A 15,737-nucleotide genomic window follows, 5' to 3' on the forward strand; every position below is an offset into this window, starting at 1 on the left:
ATTCAGGACTGATTTCCTTTAGGATTGATTGGTTGGATCTCCTTGTATTCCCGGGGATTCTCTAGAGTCTTCTCCAACAACACAGTTCAAAAGCATCAATTCTTTGGCGCTCAGTTTTCTTTATGGTCCAACTGTCACATCTGTACATGACTAATGGAAAAACCATAGCTTTGACTAGACGGACCTTTGTTGGCAAAGTAATGTCTCTACTTTTTAATATGCTGTCTAGGTTGATCATAACTTTTCTTCCAAGGAGCAAGCATCTTTTAATTTCATGGCTGCAGTCACCGTCTGCAGTGATTTTGGAGCCCAAAAAAATAGTCTTATCATTGTTTCCATTGTCTTCCCATCTATTTGCCATGAAGTGATGGGACTGGGTGCCATGATGTTTGTTTTCTGAATGTTGAGTTTTAAGTCAGCTTTTTCACTCTCTTTCACTTTCATCAAGAGGCTATTTAGTTCTTCTTCACTTTCTGCCCTAGGAGTGGTATCATCTGCATGTCTGAGGTTATGTATATTTCTCCCGGCAGTCCTGATTGCAACTTATGCTTCATCCAGTCCAGCGTTTCTCATGGTGTACTCTGCATAGAAGTTAAATAAACAGAATGACAATATACAGCCTTGACATACTCCTTTCCCAATTTGGAACCAGTCTGTTGTTCCTTGTCCAGTTCTAACTGTTGCTTCTTGACCTGCATACAGATTTCTCAGGAGGCAGGTCAGGTGATCTGGTATTCCGATCTCTTTAAGAATTACCCACAGTTTGTTGTGATCCACACAGTCAAAGGCTTTGGTGTAGTCAATAAAGCAGAAGTAGATGTTTTTCTGGAACTCTCTTGCTTTTTCGATGATCCAGCGGATGTTGGCAGTTTGATCTCTGGTTCCTCTGCCTTTTCTAAATCCAGCTTGAACATCTGGAAGTTCACAGTTCACATACTTTTGAAGCCTGGCTTGGAGAATTTTGAGCATTACTTTGCTAGCGTGTGAAATGAGTGCAGTACATGAGTGTAGTTTGAACATTCTTTGGCATTGCCTTTCTTTGGCATTGGAAGGAAAACTGACTTTTTCCAGTCCTGTAGCCACAGCTGAGTTACCCAAATTTGCTGGCATATTGAGTGCAGCACTTTCACAGCATCATCTTCTAGGGTTTGAAATAGCTCAGCAGAAATTCCATCACCTCCACTAGTTTTGTTCGTAGTGATGCTTCCTAAGGCCCACTTGACTTTGCATTCCAGGATGTCTGGCTCTAGGTTGGTGATCACACCATCGTGGTTATCTGGGTCGTGAAGATCTTTTTTGTATAGTTCTTCTGTGTATTCTTGCCACCTCTTCTTAATATCTAATGCTTCTGTGTTAGGTCCATACCATTTCTGTCCTTTATTGTGCCCATCTTTGCATGAAATGTTCCCTCGGTATCTAATTTTCTTGCAGAAATTTTTCTTGAAGATTTTTCTATGAATGTCAATTAAATCCAGTCAGTTCACATTGATGGCATTTTTTTAGTCCTTTTATATCTTTGTTGATATTCTGCCTTACTTAGTAGTTGAGCCTCTAACTATAACTATCAATTTGGTTATTTCTTCTGTCAGTTTGGTCGGTTTTTATTTCCTGTACTTTGAAGTTCTGTTGCTAGTTTGATATATGTTCTGTGAACTGGTCCTTTTATCAGTATGTAATATGTAAGGTATGTAATGTCCCTCTTTGCTTTGAGATCTGTTTGTCTGATATTAATTTAGTTACTCCATCTTTCCTTTGAGTATGCTTGCGTGGCATATCTTTTTCCATTCTTTTACTTTTAATCTACTCATACCATTATATTTGAAGTGAAATTATTAGTAGTGTATCGTTTGATCATTGTTTCCCTCTTCTCTGACAATCTGTGTCTTTTAATTGGTATTTTTAGTATTTGCATTTTATATAATTATTGCTATGTTTTGATTAGGTCTGTCATTTTATTACTGCTTTGTGTGTTCCTTCTGTTTTTCATTCCTCAGTATTTCTGTTTCTGCCTTCTGTTGGGTTATTTGTACTTTCTTAAACAGTCAAGTTTTACTTACCCAATGTGATTTTGATCACCTCTTTGTGCATCGATCGTTCTAATGATTACAGTATATATCTTGGGCCCAGAACCTAATCATATATCAAATACTTGATTGACTAAAGTAATATTTAAAAATCCAGTTGTCAGTTTTCTTGGTGCTGAGATTTTCCAAATACAGTTATTGAATAATAGCTTTTTCTAACAGTCTATTAATACAATATTATTGCCATGTTTAATTTTAATTTTAAAAAATATTCATGACATTTCTTCATTCACCAGTGACTTGTTTCACTTGATCTACAGAAGAGATACTGCTTTATCTTCATAGTCTCACCTGGGTTAGTGGGTGTTGATACTATGCAGCTCAGTTTTGCTTTTGAGTCAGAATTTTTCTGTTTAGATATGACTTGTAATTCTTAACTCTGTAAGCTTTGCATAGAGCTGGCTTTGAGGACAGTGCTATGTTTAAATGACTCTGTTTATATAGTAACAGTAGAAACAGTTAAATGACCCCAAGGGAAACTTTGCCTCTTCGGTGTAGTGTCAGTATTTTCCCTTTATTTCTTCAAGTTTGTTTCCTGCTCTGTAAAATGAAAGCTTTGAACTGTTTGAACTCTGGAAGTTTAATGTGTTGCATTATACTCTTAATTTGGCTACATTCAGGTTAATTTAAACTAGTTTTGATAATTTACCGATTAACTCATTTCAGTTAAGGATATTTTGGTTATGTTTCTATCGAAACCACAAATTTTAAAGCACCAATTTGAAGAATATAGATTTTTACTAATTTTCTATTTAGAATGTCTGGATTTTAATAATTTGTATAGATCCTAGAATGTAATTACTTAGATCGATACCCCCTTACAGGAAATTTACAGCATCAAGTAGTTAAAAAGTAAGGTTGTCAGTCGTTATACTTGTTGCTGTGGCTCAAGTCCTGCTCCTGTTAGCCGGCAGCCTTAGTGTAGCCAAAGGCTGTGCAGGAGAGCTTTCTGTGGTCATAGAACAGATAACGGTGCCAACAATACAGAGGTACTGTGTAGTGTGGGACCAATTTTTAATTAATTTAACTTTCAACAACTGTATGTGGCTAACAGCAACACAGGTCTAGCCTCATGGCTACCCGTTTTGTATTGTAAAACCCACGTTCTGGAATTTTTTCTGGATCTCTCAAGCACAGGCTTCCAAGAGGCTCTTTGATCTATTAAATCAGTTTGTAGAGCAGGAGACAGAAGACTGAACAAGTTGGAAAGAAAACAATATGTAAAGTGACAATTACAGTATGATAAGGATTAAATCAACGTATAGACTACAGAGTGACTAAATACCTGGGGGTGTCTGGGAGTTCAGTGAATGAAAGGAAACCACTCTGGGGATTTTAAGTAGTGAGGACTTTATTTAATTTAAAATAGCATTAGATGTTGTAAAATTACTCATTATATCTAGAAATAATTAGAAATAATTTCCAGACTAATGCAGAACTACCAGAGAATCTGTTAGGAGCTCCAGCTGCTAGAGCCATGCTGGGCGGAGTGACAGACACTTAACTTCCACTTCGACATGGCTGGTTACCCCAAAAGCTAAGGTTAGATACTAGTCTAGAGAAGATGAAAAGCGATATAATAGTAGTTTTCTTCTTTTCAGTGGCAAGCTGAATGGACTTGAATAGGAGATCTTTAATTAAAAGCCTAGATCGTTAAATGAAAGCTTACTTTAGACTAAGATAACCTACCTAAGAAATGACTTTATAGAGGCATAGAGGTAACCAAATTGCACTAATTGTGGTGCATAAACTTTAAGTAGGTTTCATTGCATATGTATGCAAATAACCCTTATATATCCATTCTTTACAGATCCAGGATGAGAAGACTGACAAGAGAAGAAGCTAGCTGAACAGCTATAAGATGCCCAAATCTGGGTTCACAAAACCAGTTCAGAGTGAAAATTCTGACAGTGACAGCAATATGGTAGAAAAACCATATGGAAGAAAGGTATATGATTATGCTAAAGATTTTGTCGACTCTTTGGAAATTGTGAAAAAAAACCTCCTGATTTAGTACTTTTATTTACTTTTTAAAAAATTTCTCTAATTGTAAGTTTTATTAATTTAATTTTGGGCATACCTAGAAGCTTGCCGGATCTTAGTTCCCCTTCCAGGGGTTGAACCTGGCCCTCCACAGTAAAGTAGTTAGATGCCCTAAGCACTGGATTAGGGTGCCAGGGAATCCCATGATTTAGTATTTTTAATATTAATAATTGCCCATAAAATAAAAAACAGTATGGAAGTCAGATTTGGGGATTTGGGGGTGAGATTGTTTTTCATTCCCTAAGATAACAAAATTACTAAGATTGCACAGTTAACTTGAGAAATAATCAAGGGTTGGGGAATCCACGACTTCACAGTCATTTGTTATTTCTTCTCCCTGACTCCTGGTAGCAAAACGCACAAATACAGTAGCTATTCCGTTTTCCATGTTTGTAACTTTGGATAAATCTTATGTAATTTTTCCAACTTCAGTGTAATAGAGAACAGTGGTACTTTATAAAATTGTTGTGACAGTGAAATGACTAAAGTGTTGTATCTAATACAATGCTTGTTATACAGGAAGTACTCAATAAATGTTAACTGTTTTTGTTGTTTGTTATTAGTCCTTGCCAGTGATTCTGCAGTTTTACAACTATCCTTCTTCATTCCTATTTAATTTAGGCCCTCTAAACCTTTATTTAGACTTCTGCAGTTATCTAGTAATTGGTCTCACTGTCCCTAGTCTCTCCTTCATCTAGTTAGTTTTATACGTTACCTTTGAAGTTTTTTTTTTTCTTTCTTTCTTTTAAGTTCCTTTCTTCCCCTCAGCCATTTTATTGTTGAAGGACATCTGAAATATTTTCAGTTTGGGGCTAAAATGAAGAAAGATTCTCTGAACGTTTGTGTATAAGTCTTTTTTTAAACAACTTTTTTGAGGTATAATTAAATGCCATAAAATTTACCCATTTTGTGTGCAATTCAGTGATTTTTAGTAAGTTTATAAAATTGTGCAACTATATCATAATGCAATTTAGACCATTTTCATCATTGGTTTTTTTGGTTTTTTTTTTTTTGCATTATGATTTTCTTTATTTTTTTGTTTTATTTTATTTTTTTTTTTCAGTGAGTTTTGTCATACATTGATATGAATCAGCCATAGAGTTACACGTATTCCCCATCCCGATCCCCGCTCCCACCTCCCTCTCCACCCAATTCCTCTGGGTCTTCCCAGTCATTTTCATCATTGTTAAAAGATCCTTATGCCCATTTGCAGTGTGTCCCTGTTCCCACCCCAAACCCCAAAAAACTTCAAATCTGCTTTCAAAATCAAACATGTAAGTTTTCAACTTTGTTCTTTTAAAAAATTCTTTTGGCTATTTAGGTCCTTTGCATTTCCATGTGAATTTTGGGATTAGTTTATCAGCTTCCACAAAAAAACACCTGAAATTTTTACAGGTATTTTATTGAAACTGTAGGTTAGACTGTAATAGTACTGTCATCTTAACAATATGTCTTCCAATCCATCGCCACAGAATCTCTCTCCATTTATTTAAGATTTCCAGTTTCCATGACTAATGCTTTGTAGTTTTCAATGTACAGATCTTGTAATTTTATTGTTAAATTATTAATATTTCATTCTTTCAGGTGCCACTGTAGATAATTTCATTTTTTATTTTTTTAATGTTTAGTATATAGAAATACAGATATTTTTGTATGCTGATCTTGTATCCTTTGACCTTACTGAACTCATATATTGATTCTAAAAGTTTGTGAATTCCTTAGGATTTTCTGCATTTGGGATTGTCATCTGCTTACAAAAATAATTTAACTTCTTTTCCAGTATGAATGCTTTTATTTCCTCTTTTTGCTTGATTGCACTAGCATTCTCTGCTTTTGATTGTAGTGTTTAGCCCACTCACATTTAATTAATTACTGATAAGGTTGGATTTATAATTGTCATTTTGCTCTCTGTTCTTATGTTTCAGATCTTTTTCCTCTCCCCTCATTGCCTTTTTAAAATATATATGTATTTTTCAGTGCACTATTTAAATTTCTGTTTTGTGACCATATTTCTTAAATTGTATTTTTAATTTAAAATGTTGATCTAGGGATTATAATGTGCATGCTAATTACTATAGGTTATTATTGAGTTACATGCAGTAAAATAAGGCAGCTTTTCTCCAGTATAGCTGTATTACCTTCCCTTCGTTTGTGTTATCTGTGTAATATAGATTATATCTACAGTTGTTATTAGCCCAACAACAGAATGTTATAATTATTATTTTATACATTTTTGTTTTTAAAGAAAAGAAAATTAAAGAGAACTATATATATTTATACAGTTCTTTGTTTTTACCAGAAATTGACCAATTCTGGCACTCTTAATTTCTTCCTATGAATTCAGGGCACTGGTGTCAATTCCTTGCCATCTAAGGAATTTTCCTTAGGATTTACTGTAAGACAGATTCTCAACTGTGGTTTCTCTCAGTCTTCGTTGACCTAGGAATATCTTGATTCTGCCAGTCTCAAAAAATGAGTATTTTGAGATATAATTCACATACCATACAATTCACTCATTTAAAATGTAGAATTCAGTTGTGCCTTTATCAATTACCTTTATCAATTTTAGTATATATTCACCTGAAAAAGAAACCCTATGTACCTGTTACCAGTAACTCCCCATTCTGTCCCTAAATCCACAGCCCTAGTGTGAATAAGTCTGCATTCTGTCTCTATAGACTTTCCTATTCTGGATATTTCACCTAAGTGGAGTTACAGTTTGTGGTCATTCATGACTGATAGCCTTTATTTTATTGGGTATAGAATTCTTACTTGACTTTTTTTTCGTTTTAGTATTAATATCAATAGATTGTCATCCCACTTTCTTGCTTCAAGTGTTTCTAATGAGAAGTCAGTTGTTAATTGTGATGAATTTTTTCATTGCTGTTCTTTTTTTTTTTTTCTTTAAATAATTTGACTGTAATGTGTTTAGGATCCCTTTTTGATTATTCTACCTAGAGTTTATTGAGTTTCTGGGATCTGTATATTAATATTTCATGAATTGGTGTGTTCAATTTACTGATTTTTTTTTGCCATCTTACATCTGTTGTTGAGCATACCTAGTATATTTTCAGTCACTCTGCTTTTCAAATTGAGTATTTCCATTTGTCTTTCTTTGTAATTTTCCTTTATTCCAGATCTCTATTTGATAAGTTGTGTTACTTTGATTCTTTGAACAATGTTTTCTTTCTTTCTGATAGTTACTTTACAGTCTTTGCCAAAGCTAGTATCTTGACCAACTCAGAGAAGTTTCTGTTGAATACTTTTTCCTCACTTCCCCATGTGTCTTCATTTTTGTTGAAAATGAAACAGTTTGCGTTATATATTAGAACAACTGGTTTCTCCTTATTTTCCACCTGAAAGTTATAACTGTTGCTAGTTTTTGTTTGCTTTTAGTAAGATGTCAGGTGTTTTGGATATTTGTTACTTTGTCACAACCACTGGGGTCTTGTTGGGGGTGGGGGTTGTTTGGTCTTGCTTTCTAGGGGTTGCCCCATACTTATATGGGTTAGTCAGCAACCATTGATTCAGACACTTTGCTGAAACACCTTGAGCCAGTAAGGTTTCTACCTTCCACTGGTAGATTTGCATGTGTTTTAGGGAGCATGTTCAGTTGTTATAGCCACGCATTCTGGGAAACAAACTCACTCAGAAGGACAGTGCAGATGGTGGAGTGCAGTTTATTACACCGGCGGGCCCAAGGCAGAGTCTCCTCTTAGCCAAGGACCCTGACTAGTTTTTGTGAAAACCTTATATACCCTAAATGTACTTGCTCAAACCCACCTCCCCAAATTCCTTGAAACTAGTCTGGACAAGGTGAAAGAGAGATAACAATCAAAGTTAACCCATGGTTCCTGTGTCACAACACTAGATAAACAGTGGACATTTATCAATAGGACTATGGTCATATCCCGATAAACATAATGGAATTAATGACTTTGTTCTGTTACAGAGATAGTTAGCATATTCTTTTAGGCAAGGGAAAGTCCAAGTACAAGTCCTGAGGCTCTTTTATTCGGGGGTCTGGTTTCCCATTGGTATGTCACTTCTATAGACACCGGGCACAAAGTTCAGAGTCCACTGGGAGGGTGACCATGCGTGTAGCCTAATGTTCGCAGCCTGGCCTAAGATGGAGTCCAGCTCTGTCTGTTTCCTCCTTCACAGTGTTCAGGCATTTTCAGACCTACCTTAGCATTTACTTTCCATTGGGCTCACCCAGGTCTTCCTTCATGTGTGCAGGCTCCTTGTCGACTCAGGGTGTTGTGGAGAGCTTGGACCCTCACACATCTCCGCCACAAGCGCACATGGTCTTGGTGTCATCTGGGATATGTGCTGAGGCTAGCCATTCTCTGATCTTCCCCACATGCTTTCCCAGCTGCCCTGTCAGCCAGGGGTGAATGGCTGTCTTATCTAGTGCTCCCCTGGCTCCTTGATTTCTTTAATCTCTCTGTTAAATTTCTGGCTTGTCTATCTGCTGCTGCTACCCAACAGTGGGACCACACAACCTTAACTAATAGAACTGTGTTTTTTGTTCCCTGCTTCCATTTGTTTCCTACCCTGTTGGTTGTTTTTATCAACATTGCGACTGAGGGGTGAGGTTTTGGCTTTCTTTGTCAAGTCACAGCGACTGTCTGGCAGCAGAGATGCTGGTTTTCACTGCCAGCTCCACCCTGGAACCTTGTCATGCAAACTAAGCATTAGTCGGAATGAGAACAGCCCCAGGCGAGAATGCAGTCTTCTTATCCATAGTTCAGCAGTTCTTACCGAAAGTGCTTCTCAGTTTGTTTGTTTTTGTTGAGTTTCTGGAGCCTTGAATTTTTTTTTTTTTTTGACAATTTTGTCTAGGATTATAGTTGTTTCTTGCAGAGATAAGTTGCCAGTATCTTCATTCTACTATAGACAGAAGTTTTCTCAAATGTATTTAATGTGCCAAGTCTCAAGGAGAATGAGTTCACTAATTTACTTATTTTATCCAACAGACCTCATGTGGGATGCTTGTTTGTGTTGTGTGCCTTTCCTGTGAACCTTTGAAACAAAAAGTAGTTAATGTTTAAATCTTTATGAAGGTTCTTAAATAACTGCTTTGTCTCTGCTTCTGAAATGTTTTGCTCTCAGGACCCGTTAATATTTTTCAGCATAACTGAGGAGGCTGAAGGGCTTTTTTATAAATGAGTATGTCTATTGACATTTACATAATCAGAAATGAAAACTGAGAAAAAATTTATGTGTTTAATAATTGGTCTAAAAGCTGTTGCATATTAAGAATATATTTTTATGAAACTATATATTCCAAGACAGTATCAGGGAGAAGCGTGTCATTAGTTTTGCAAAATATCTTTAATGTGTGGCTTAACAGAAAGATATTCAAATTATTTGTTTCTGCAGTCCATGTGTTCAGATATCTCTTGTCACATAGTCTCAAGAGTCAAAGGCACACTTTTTAGAGAATAGGAGGCAAAGACACACTGACATTCTGTGTGTTACTGTGAGCTTATTTCTGACCTTGCTGGTCCCCTGAGACGACCTAAGGACCACACTCTGTGAGCTTGCGTACTGTTGTAGGAAGCACGCTAATGAAAGTGTTCGGGTGCACAGTGCTGGGACAGAGGAGAAGAGCGGTTTGTGGACGTCCAGGTAGCCTCACGGTGGGAACATACGTAATCTGGGTTCTCACGGACAAGTACACATGTGACCAGCAGGAAAAGGAGAGTAAATAGTAGTCTTAAGCAGGAGATGTAAAAAAGACAAGAATCTGTTAAAGTAGTGCACACAAAGTTAGGATGTAGCCTATGAAGGATGGAGGATAGGAAATAAGCTTTAGACAGGGACCGGTTCATTATGGCCTTGGGTTCCTTGCTAAAGATCTTGAAATTTATTCTGTAGCCAGGGAGCCAAAGGGAAGGGCCATAGCAGAGACCAGTAGTATTATTTTAAAAATCCAAGGAGAAGGCAGTGTGGGCAGTGACTGTGAGGATAGAGAGAAGTGGCAGGTCTGAAAGACACTGAATTACTGAGATTTACCTGTGTATGTAGAAAAGTGGTCTGGGTCCATGCTGAGGTTGATTGGACTGTTAGAGGGCACTCAGGAAAGCAAGAGGTGGTTTCAGGAAGCATGTTTGGTCTGTACTTGTTGAATGAAGTCGGCCATCGGAACATCCAATAAAAGTATCAGTAGACATAACGAGGCTAGAGCTGAGAATAGCTTAAAGGAAGTTAAAAGTATGAGAATTTGTGGAAGAGTTACCTATAGGTATGACGATGTCACCCAAAGAGAGTGGGGCAGGAGTGGAGGAGAGTATACCCTGAGGAATTCACACATTTTTCGGAGGGATCAGGACAGGACAAGAGAGAAGCAGAGGTTGCACTGCAGAGAGTGGCCAGGTGCCACAGCGGTGAATGGAAAAGACGAAGTTGTTGGGTTTTGGCAGTGGACCTGGGTAGAGGAAATCTCAGAGTTGTGGGGACAGGATGCTGTGTTAGATCTGAGGAGAGAATTGGAGCTTTCACTTCTAAATGCTTAAATATAGGGAAGGTTGCGTTTGTTAAATTATATGTGAGGCTACTTGATGTTAGTTTTTGGATTTGAATTTATAAGGCCAAAATTGTTGAAGCTTTTAATCATCTAGGTGCTTTGTTTTTATCTTTTGATGATTGCCACTAAATACGCAGTAGTCCTGAACATTGCCTTCATAAAAGTGTGATTTCTTAAACCTGTAGAGGCAAGCAAAAAAGCAAAAACTTTTACTAATATATTTCTGTTAAAAACATTCCCTAGGTTAAGAATGCTTACTAATCATTAGGTTTATAAAATAAATGGGAAGAATAGATACAAACTATTAAATTCTTTAGTATTAACAGTTGACTTACCCAAAGGGATATATTTAACTGTTCTCAGCCTCAGTTTAATCATGCATTGTTTTTTCAGGAGCACACGTGTGTTTGTTTAAGGGTCAGAAGCCCCTCTGAAGCAGTGTGCATGATGCTCAGTACTGCCATGCTCGGGATCTCCCAGCAGCTTGACATCCAAAGCTGCTGTAGGAAGTAATTTTCTTTCATTTTAAACAAATATTTGACAGCTTAAGAGAGGAAGGGCCATAATATCCATTCTCAATTTTTTGCTTATAGACTATATGTTACTACTGTTTCTTATGACAAAATTAGAGGGGAGGAGAGAAGGCAACATGATTATCTTTTTTCACTTATTTATTTGCAAAGCCTATTCTTAGGATTGTCTTTTCTTAGTTATTGGCCTTGAAGCCAATTTCTAGCTTCTGCTGAGCTTGTCCTTCCATAAAATTTTTAGAAATGAATCTGTAGTTGTTCTCTTATGTAAATAGAGACCATATTTATAGCTTAATATAACACAAGACATTACTGTTAAGAGATTTCTAAATTTAAAAATAACCTGAACCAAAACTTAATTTCTTAAATGCATTCAAAAATAGGCCATATTTGAAATAATAATTCTGTAGCAATATGCTTTTTATAGAAAATGATTTTATTACCTTATTAAGTATCACAATAGTCAGGGGTTCATCAAAAATACCTACTCAGAATTCTTCAAATATTTTATCCTTTTACTGACAATCTGTGGGATTTTTTTCCCCATTGGTTTAGTTTAGAAGTTTTTCCACTGAAGCATTTCTAGCTATAAGTTGGTGTTTATAATTTGCAAAACAGTATCTTTTATCAAACATATTCTGATAGTCTAAATATCGAGTTACATTCATGAAGTGTGAACGAGTGGATGTTAATCATCTACCTTCCTAAATAGCTCTGTCCTGTCCTTTTCATCATCAGTGAAGGTTCAGTCTTCATTATCTCCTGTCTTCTCCACATGATAATTGAGAACTTTTTTTATTTAAATAATGTAATTCATGTTCGCTGTAGAAAAATTAAAAAACATATAAGCATAATGAAAATAGAAATTGCTTTGTTTGAGATGAAAAATCTTGAGGTTTTACTCTTCGCTATTTGCAGGCTAATTAGTTTCATGAACTCCAGCAGAAGACATGAGACTCCTGGGTCAGATAGAAAGAAAAGTTTTTTTTTCACATAGCCATAGCAGTAGCCATATATCAGTGTTTGTGTCTGTTGTCAGAGCCCTATTTCTCACAAAGGCATGTAGTGAAGGCCAGTGACAACTACATATACAGTGGACTGTGTAACGGGAGAGCAACCCCAAATCTTTTTAATGGGAGGTAAATCTACCTGACCTTAGCCCTAAGGAGAGAAGTTATATATTGAAGAGTAAACAGATCTGATCTACCCTTTGCTGCAGAGGAAGACACTGTCTCTGTCTTCCAAGGCTGTTCTGTGTACAGATAACTTTGAAAAGACAGAACAAAGGGATTTATTTAGTGCTTCTGTTTGCTAGATGTACAGAAATGCAAGAAAGCTGTGGTGGATTGTCTCCCAGCACACCTGCAATGCCATTACCCACAGATAGCCATTAACATTTTGATTTATATCCTTCAAGGGTTTATATATGTATATATATTTTAAATTATCTCCAGGTAAATTTATACCTCTTCTTTTTTCTATCTTCTTGAGTTGGTGAAGACTACCAGCACCTTGTTTAGTATCAGCAGTGATAGAAGGTCTTTCTTGGCTAACTGTGTGTGATGGCTATGTGTGATGGCTATTGTAGGTTATTTTAAGAAAAAGTGTAAATTAAAAGCACTTAATATTTTAAAATGAAAAAATCTGTTAAGTTTATTATGTATATGAAAGAAGAATGTGCCAGTGACCCTCTCCGAAATAGACAAGAATATTTATATTAATATATAAATACTATGATAATATAGAAATTTCAGGACAATCAGAAGTAACTATTTCTTTTGAAAGTTATTTTCCCCAGATCTGAAAATAATTTTTAGTGTTAAGATTCTCATAAAAGCACTTTGTTTGGGTAACAGTTTTAAGGACAGTTTTACTTGAGAACAGAGTAAGTTGGTAGCAGGTAAGAATATTCACACTTAAAGTGAAAGTCATTCAGTTGTGTCCAATTCTTTGGGACACCATGGACTATAGCCTGCCAGGCTCTCCCAGCAACAATCCTGGAGTGGGTACCCGCTCCCTTCTCCAGGGGATCTTCCCAACCCAGGGATTGAACCTAGGTCTGCTGCATTGCGGACGGATTCTTTACTGTCTGAGCTACCAGGGAAGCCCAAGAATACTGGAATGGGTAACCTGTCCCTTCTCCGAGAGATCTTTCTGACCCAGGAATCGAACTGGGGTTGCCTGCATTGCAGGTGTATTCTTTACCAGCTGGGCTATCTTAGAAGCCCTGTATGAATATCACACTAGTCACCAAATTATCGCATAGGAGAACATGATTGATATAGTCTTGTGAACACTTTTCATGTAACATATTTAACACATTGGTTTGTTTTAACTTGTTTATGTCATAGAACAGTCTTAACAGATATGCAAGGTAGAAGGGACTTGTTAATGTTTTTTTTAGATTCTTTTGTTAATAACAACATATTTGTATTCCTAAGGCAGATCTCTTGAACTTTTTTGGCTAACCTTTTTATTAATCATTCCTGTTTACTTCTGATATTTTGACATCTGGGGCCTCACTGACCTTGGGCAGACTGTCCTTCCCAGGGCCACTCAGTTCCAAGAGAAAATAAAATAGCTCATTTGTGACCACACCTTTCATTTGCAAACAAGCAATCCAGTGTTCATCCCTGACCACCAGCTCTAGCAACTCTCATACTCTGGCACTGTCCCCCTGCCCTGACGGTTACGCAGAATAACCATCAGGTACCAGACAACTAAAGAAGTGACATGTATACCCCAGAGCCTGCACAAGTTATGCAGACTAGCCAACCCTAAACCTGCTTGCTCTCCTAGCTTTTTCCTCTGGAAGCCACACTAAAGCTTCCACGTGCCTTTCTTTCCCTCCCTCTGCCTCCCCGAACTGGCTAGGTGCTTCCCCAGGAGAAACTGTGTTGCATGTGTGACATGCCCTCTTTTCTTGGGAGCTGTGAGTGACAAACTCTCTTTGAACTGGCAGTGGTCTCCTGACCTGTTAGCCTCAGTATGCCAGAATAATAATAAAATTGACCATTTAAAACAGCATTGTAAGCAAAAGGCATGCCTGTGAAGCTCCATTTCATTAGCAGAAGTGAAAAGACAGCTCAAAAGGATTTTCCTTTACACGTGGGAAATAATTTGATAGTTGTATTTTTCAGTAATCTTTACTGCTCAATTCAATCTAGAATTCTTTTTCTGATTTATGTATTTGTTTATTGGATGATGTCTATCTTAGACATAGAGTTCTATTATATTCAAGATATCTTGTTTTACTGTTATTTTATATTATATTACTAAATGAAAGGGAATATGAAACAAATTAGAAAACATGGTTTTGTTGAAAGTGGGCCTTGAGGACATTGAATATGATGGTAGTTTGTAATACCCTTTCAACTTTTGTGTATGAAAGTTTCCTTCATAAGGAATTTTTTTATATTGTACTGCTTAGCTAGTATCATTATAACTTTATTCATGTTTAATTTTTTAACAGAGTAAAGACAAGATTGCATCCTATAGCAAAACTCCAAAAATTGATCGAAATGATGTGGGCAAGGAGATGAAAGAGAAATCGTCCATGAAACGTAAACTTCCTTTTACCATCAGCCCATCAAGAAATGAAGAACGAGATTCAGACACAGGTAGGAAAATTTGTTGTTTTCTAGTAAAATCATTATCCTTCTTTTACTGTGATTTTATCATTCCTTTTGTACTACATTTTATAGAGAAATATTTGTATTTCAGAATTTCAGGTTTATCATTGGGGCAGAAATTCATATATTCCTTGCCCAAATATAATTTCTATCATAGATAAAAACAGTTTTTTTCTTAGTCTTAGTGTTCATTATAGACCTCTTACCATTTTAAGAACTTGATTTTTTGGGGAGCATTTCAGTGATGAAAATTTACTCACATGGATCTTTGATGTGCTATATTTGAGAAAGAGTTGTTCAGTTTTTGTGGACAAATTATTGAACCCACCAAAGGAAAAAAAGCTTAGACATTTTAGATTCAGAAATGAATCAGAAATATGTCCCTTCCAAAAAAAGAAGAAAAATATTGAGGCTGCCTCAGTCCAATTCATAGTACTTTTTTCCTCAAAACTCGCATTGTATCAGGAATGATACTTGACATTGGTCAATCCCAGTTATTCATAATAGATTAGAACCTTATGACCACTATCTATAAATACTAGGTTGTATTTTAGCCCTGAGATAGTAATTTCCTAAAACTCATATAAACTTGAATGTTTGTTGTATGTTTATCATAATTGCTTTATCCCCTGAATGAAGTATTAATAATGAACTGTTCTTAAGAATGTTTTAGTTTTTAGTTTCACTCTCAGAAAAAAATCAGTATTACATTCTAAATTTATGTACAGATTATATCATACTTTTATCTTTCTAGCCACCTTAGTCATCAATATAGAAATAATCTTGACTCCAGAATCTTTGAAAATACCCTAAGGACTTTTGAAATGCAGTATGCTAATATAGCTTTAGAAAATAACCTAATTTTAGTGTACACTTTTGGTAGTAGCTAGGTTTCCTTTTGTGTATTTGGCTATTT

General features: G+C 36.2%; 1 protein-coding gene across 2 annotated transcripts in view; it reads left to right on the top strand.

The window, feature by feature from the left end:
- The window catches only part of ANKRD12 (ankyrin repeat domain 12), a 94,484-nt gene that overhangs the window by 26,907 nt on the left and 51,840 nt on the right, over positions 1-15,737 (top strand). For both annotated transcript variants that reach the window (XM_065932568.1, XM_065932569.1), the window contains exons 2-3: positions 3,895-4,032; positions 14,662-14,809. In XM_065932568.1, the coding sequence (XP_065788640.1) occupies positions 3,946-4,032; positions 14,662-14,809 (235 nt within the window). In that variant the 5' untranslated portion in view covers positions 3,895-3,945. The remainder of the gene's footprint in view (positions 1-3,894; positions 4,033-14,661; positions 14,810-15,737) is intronic.

This window comes from Muntiacus reevesi, chromosome 4 (assembly GCF_963930625.1).
Source record: "Muntiacus reevesi chromosome 4, mMunRee1.1, whole genome shotgun sequence".
Lineage (NCBI taxonomy): Eukaryota > Metazoa > Chordata > Mammalia > Artiodactyla > Cervidae > Muntiacus > Muntiacus reevesi.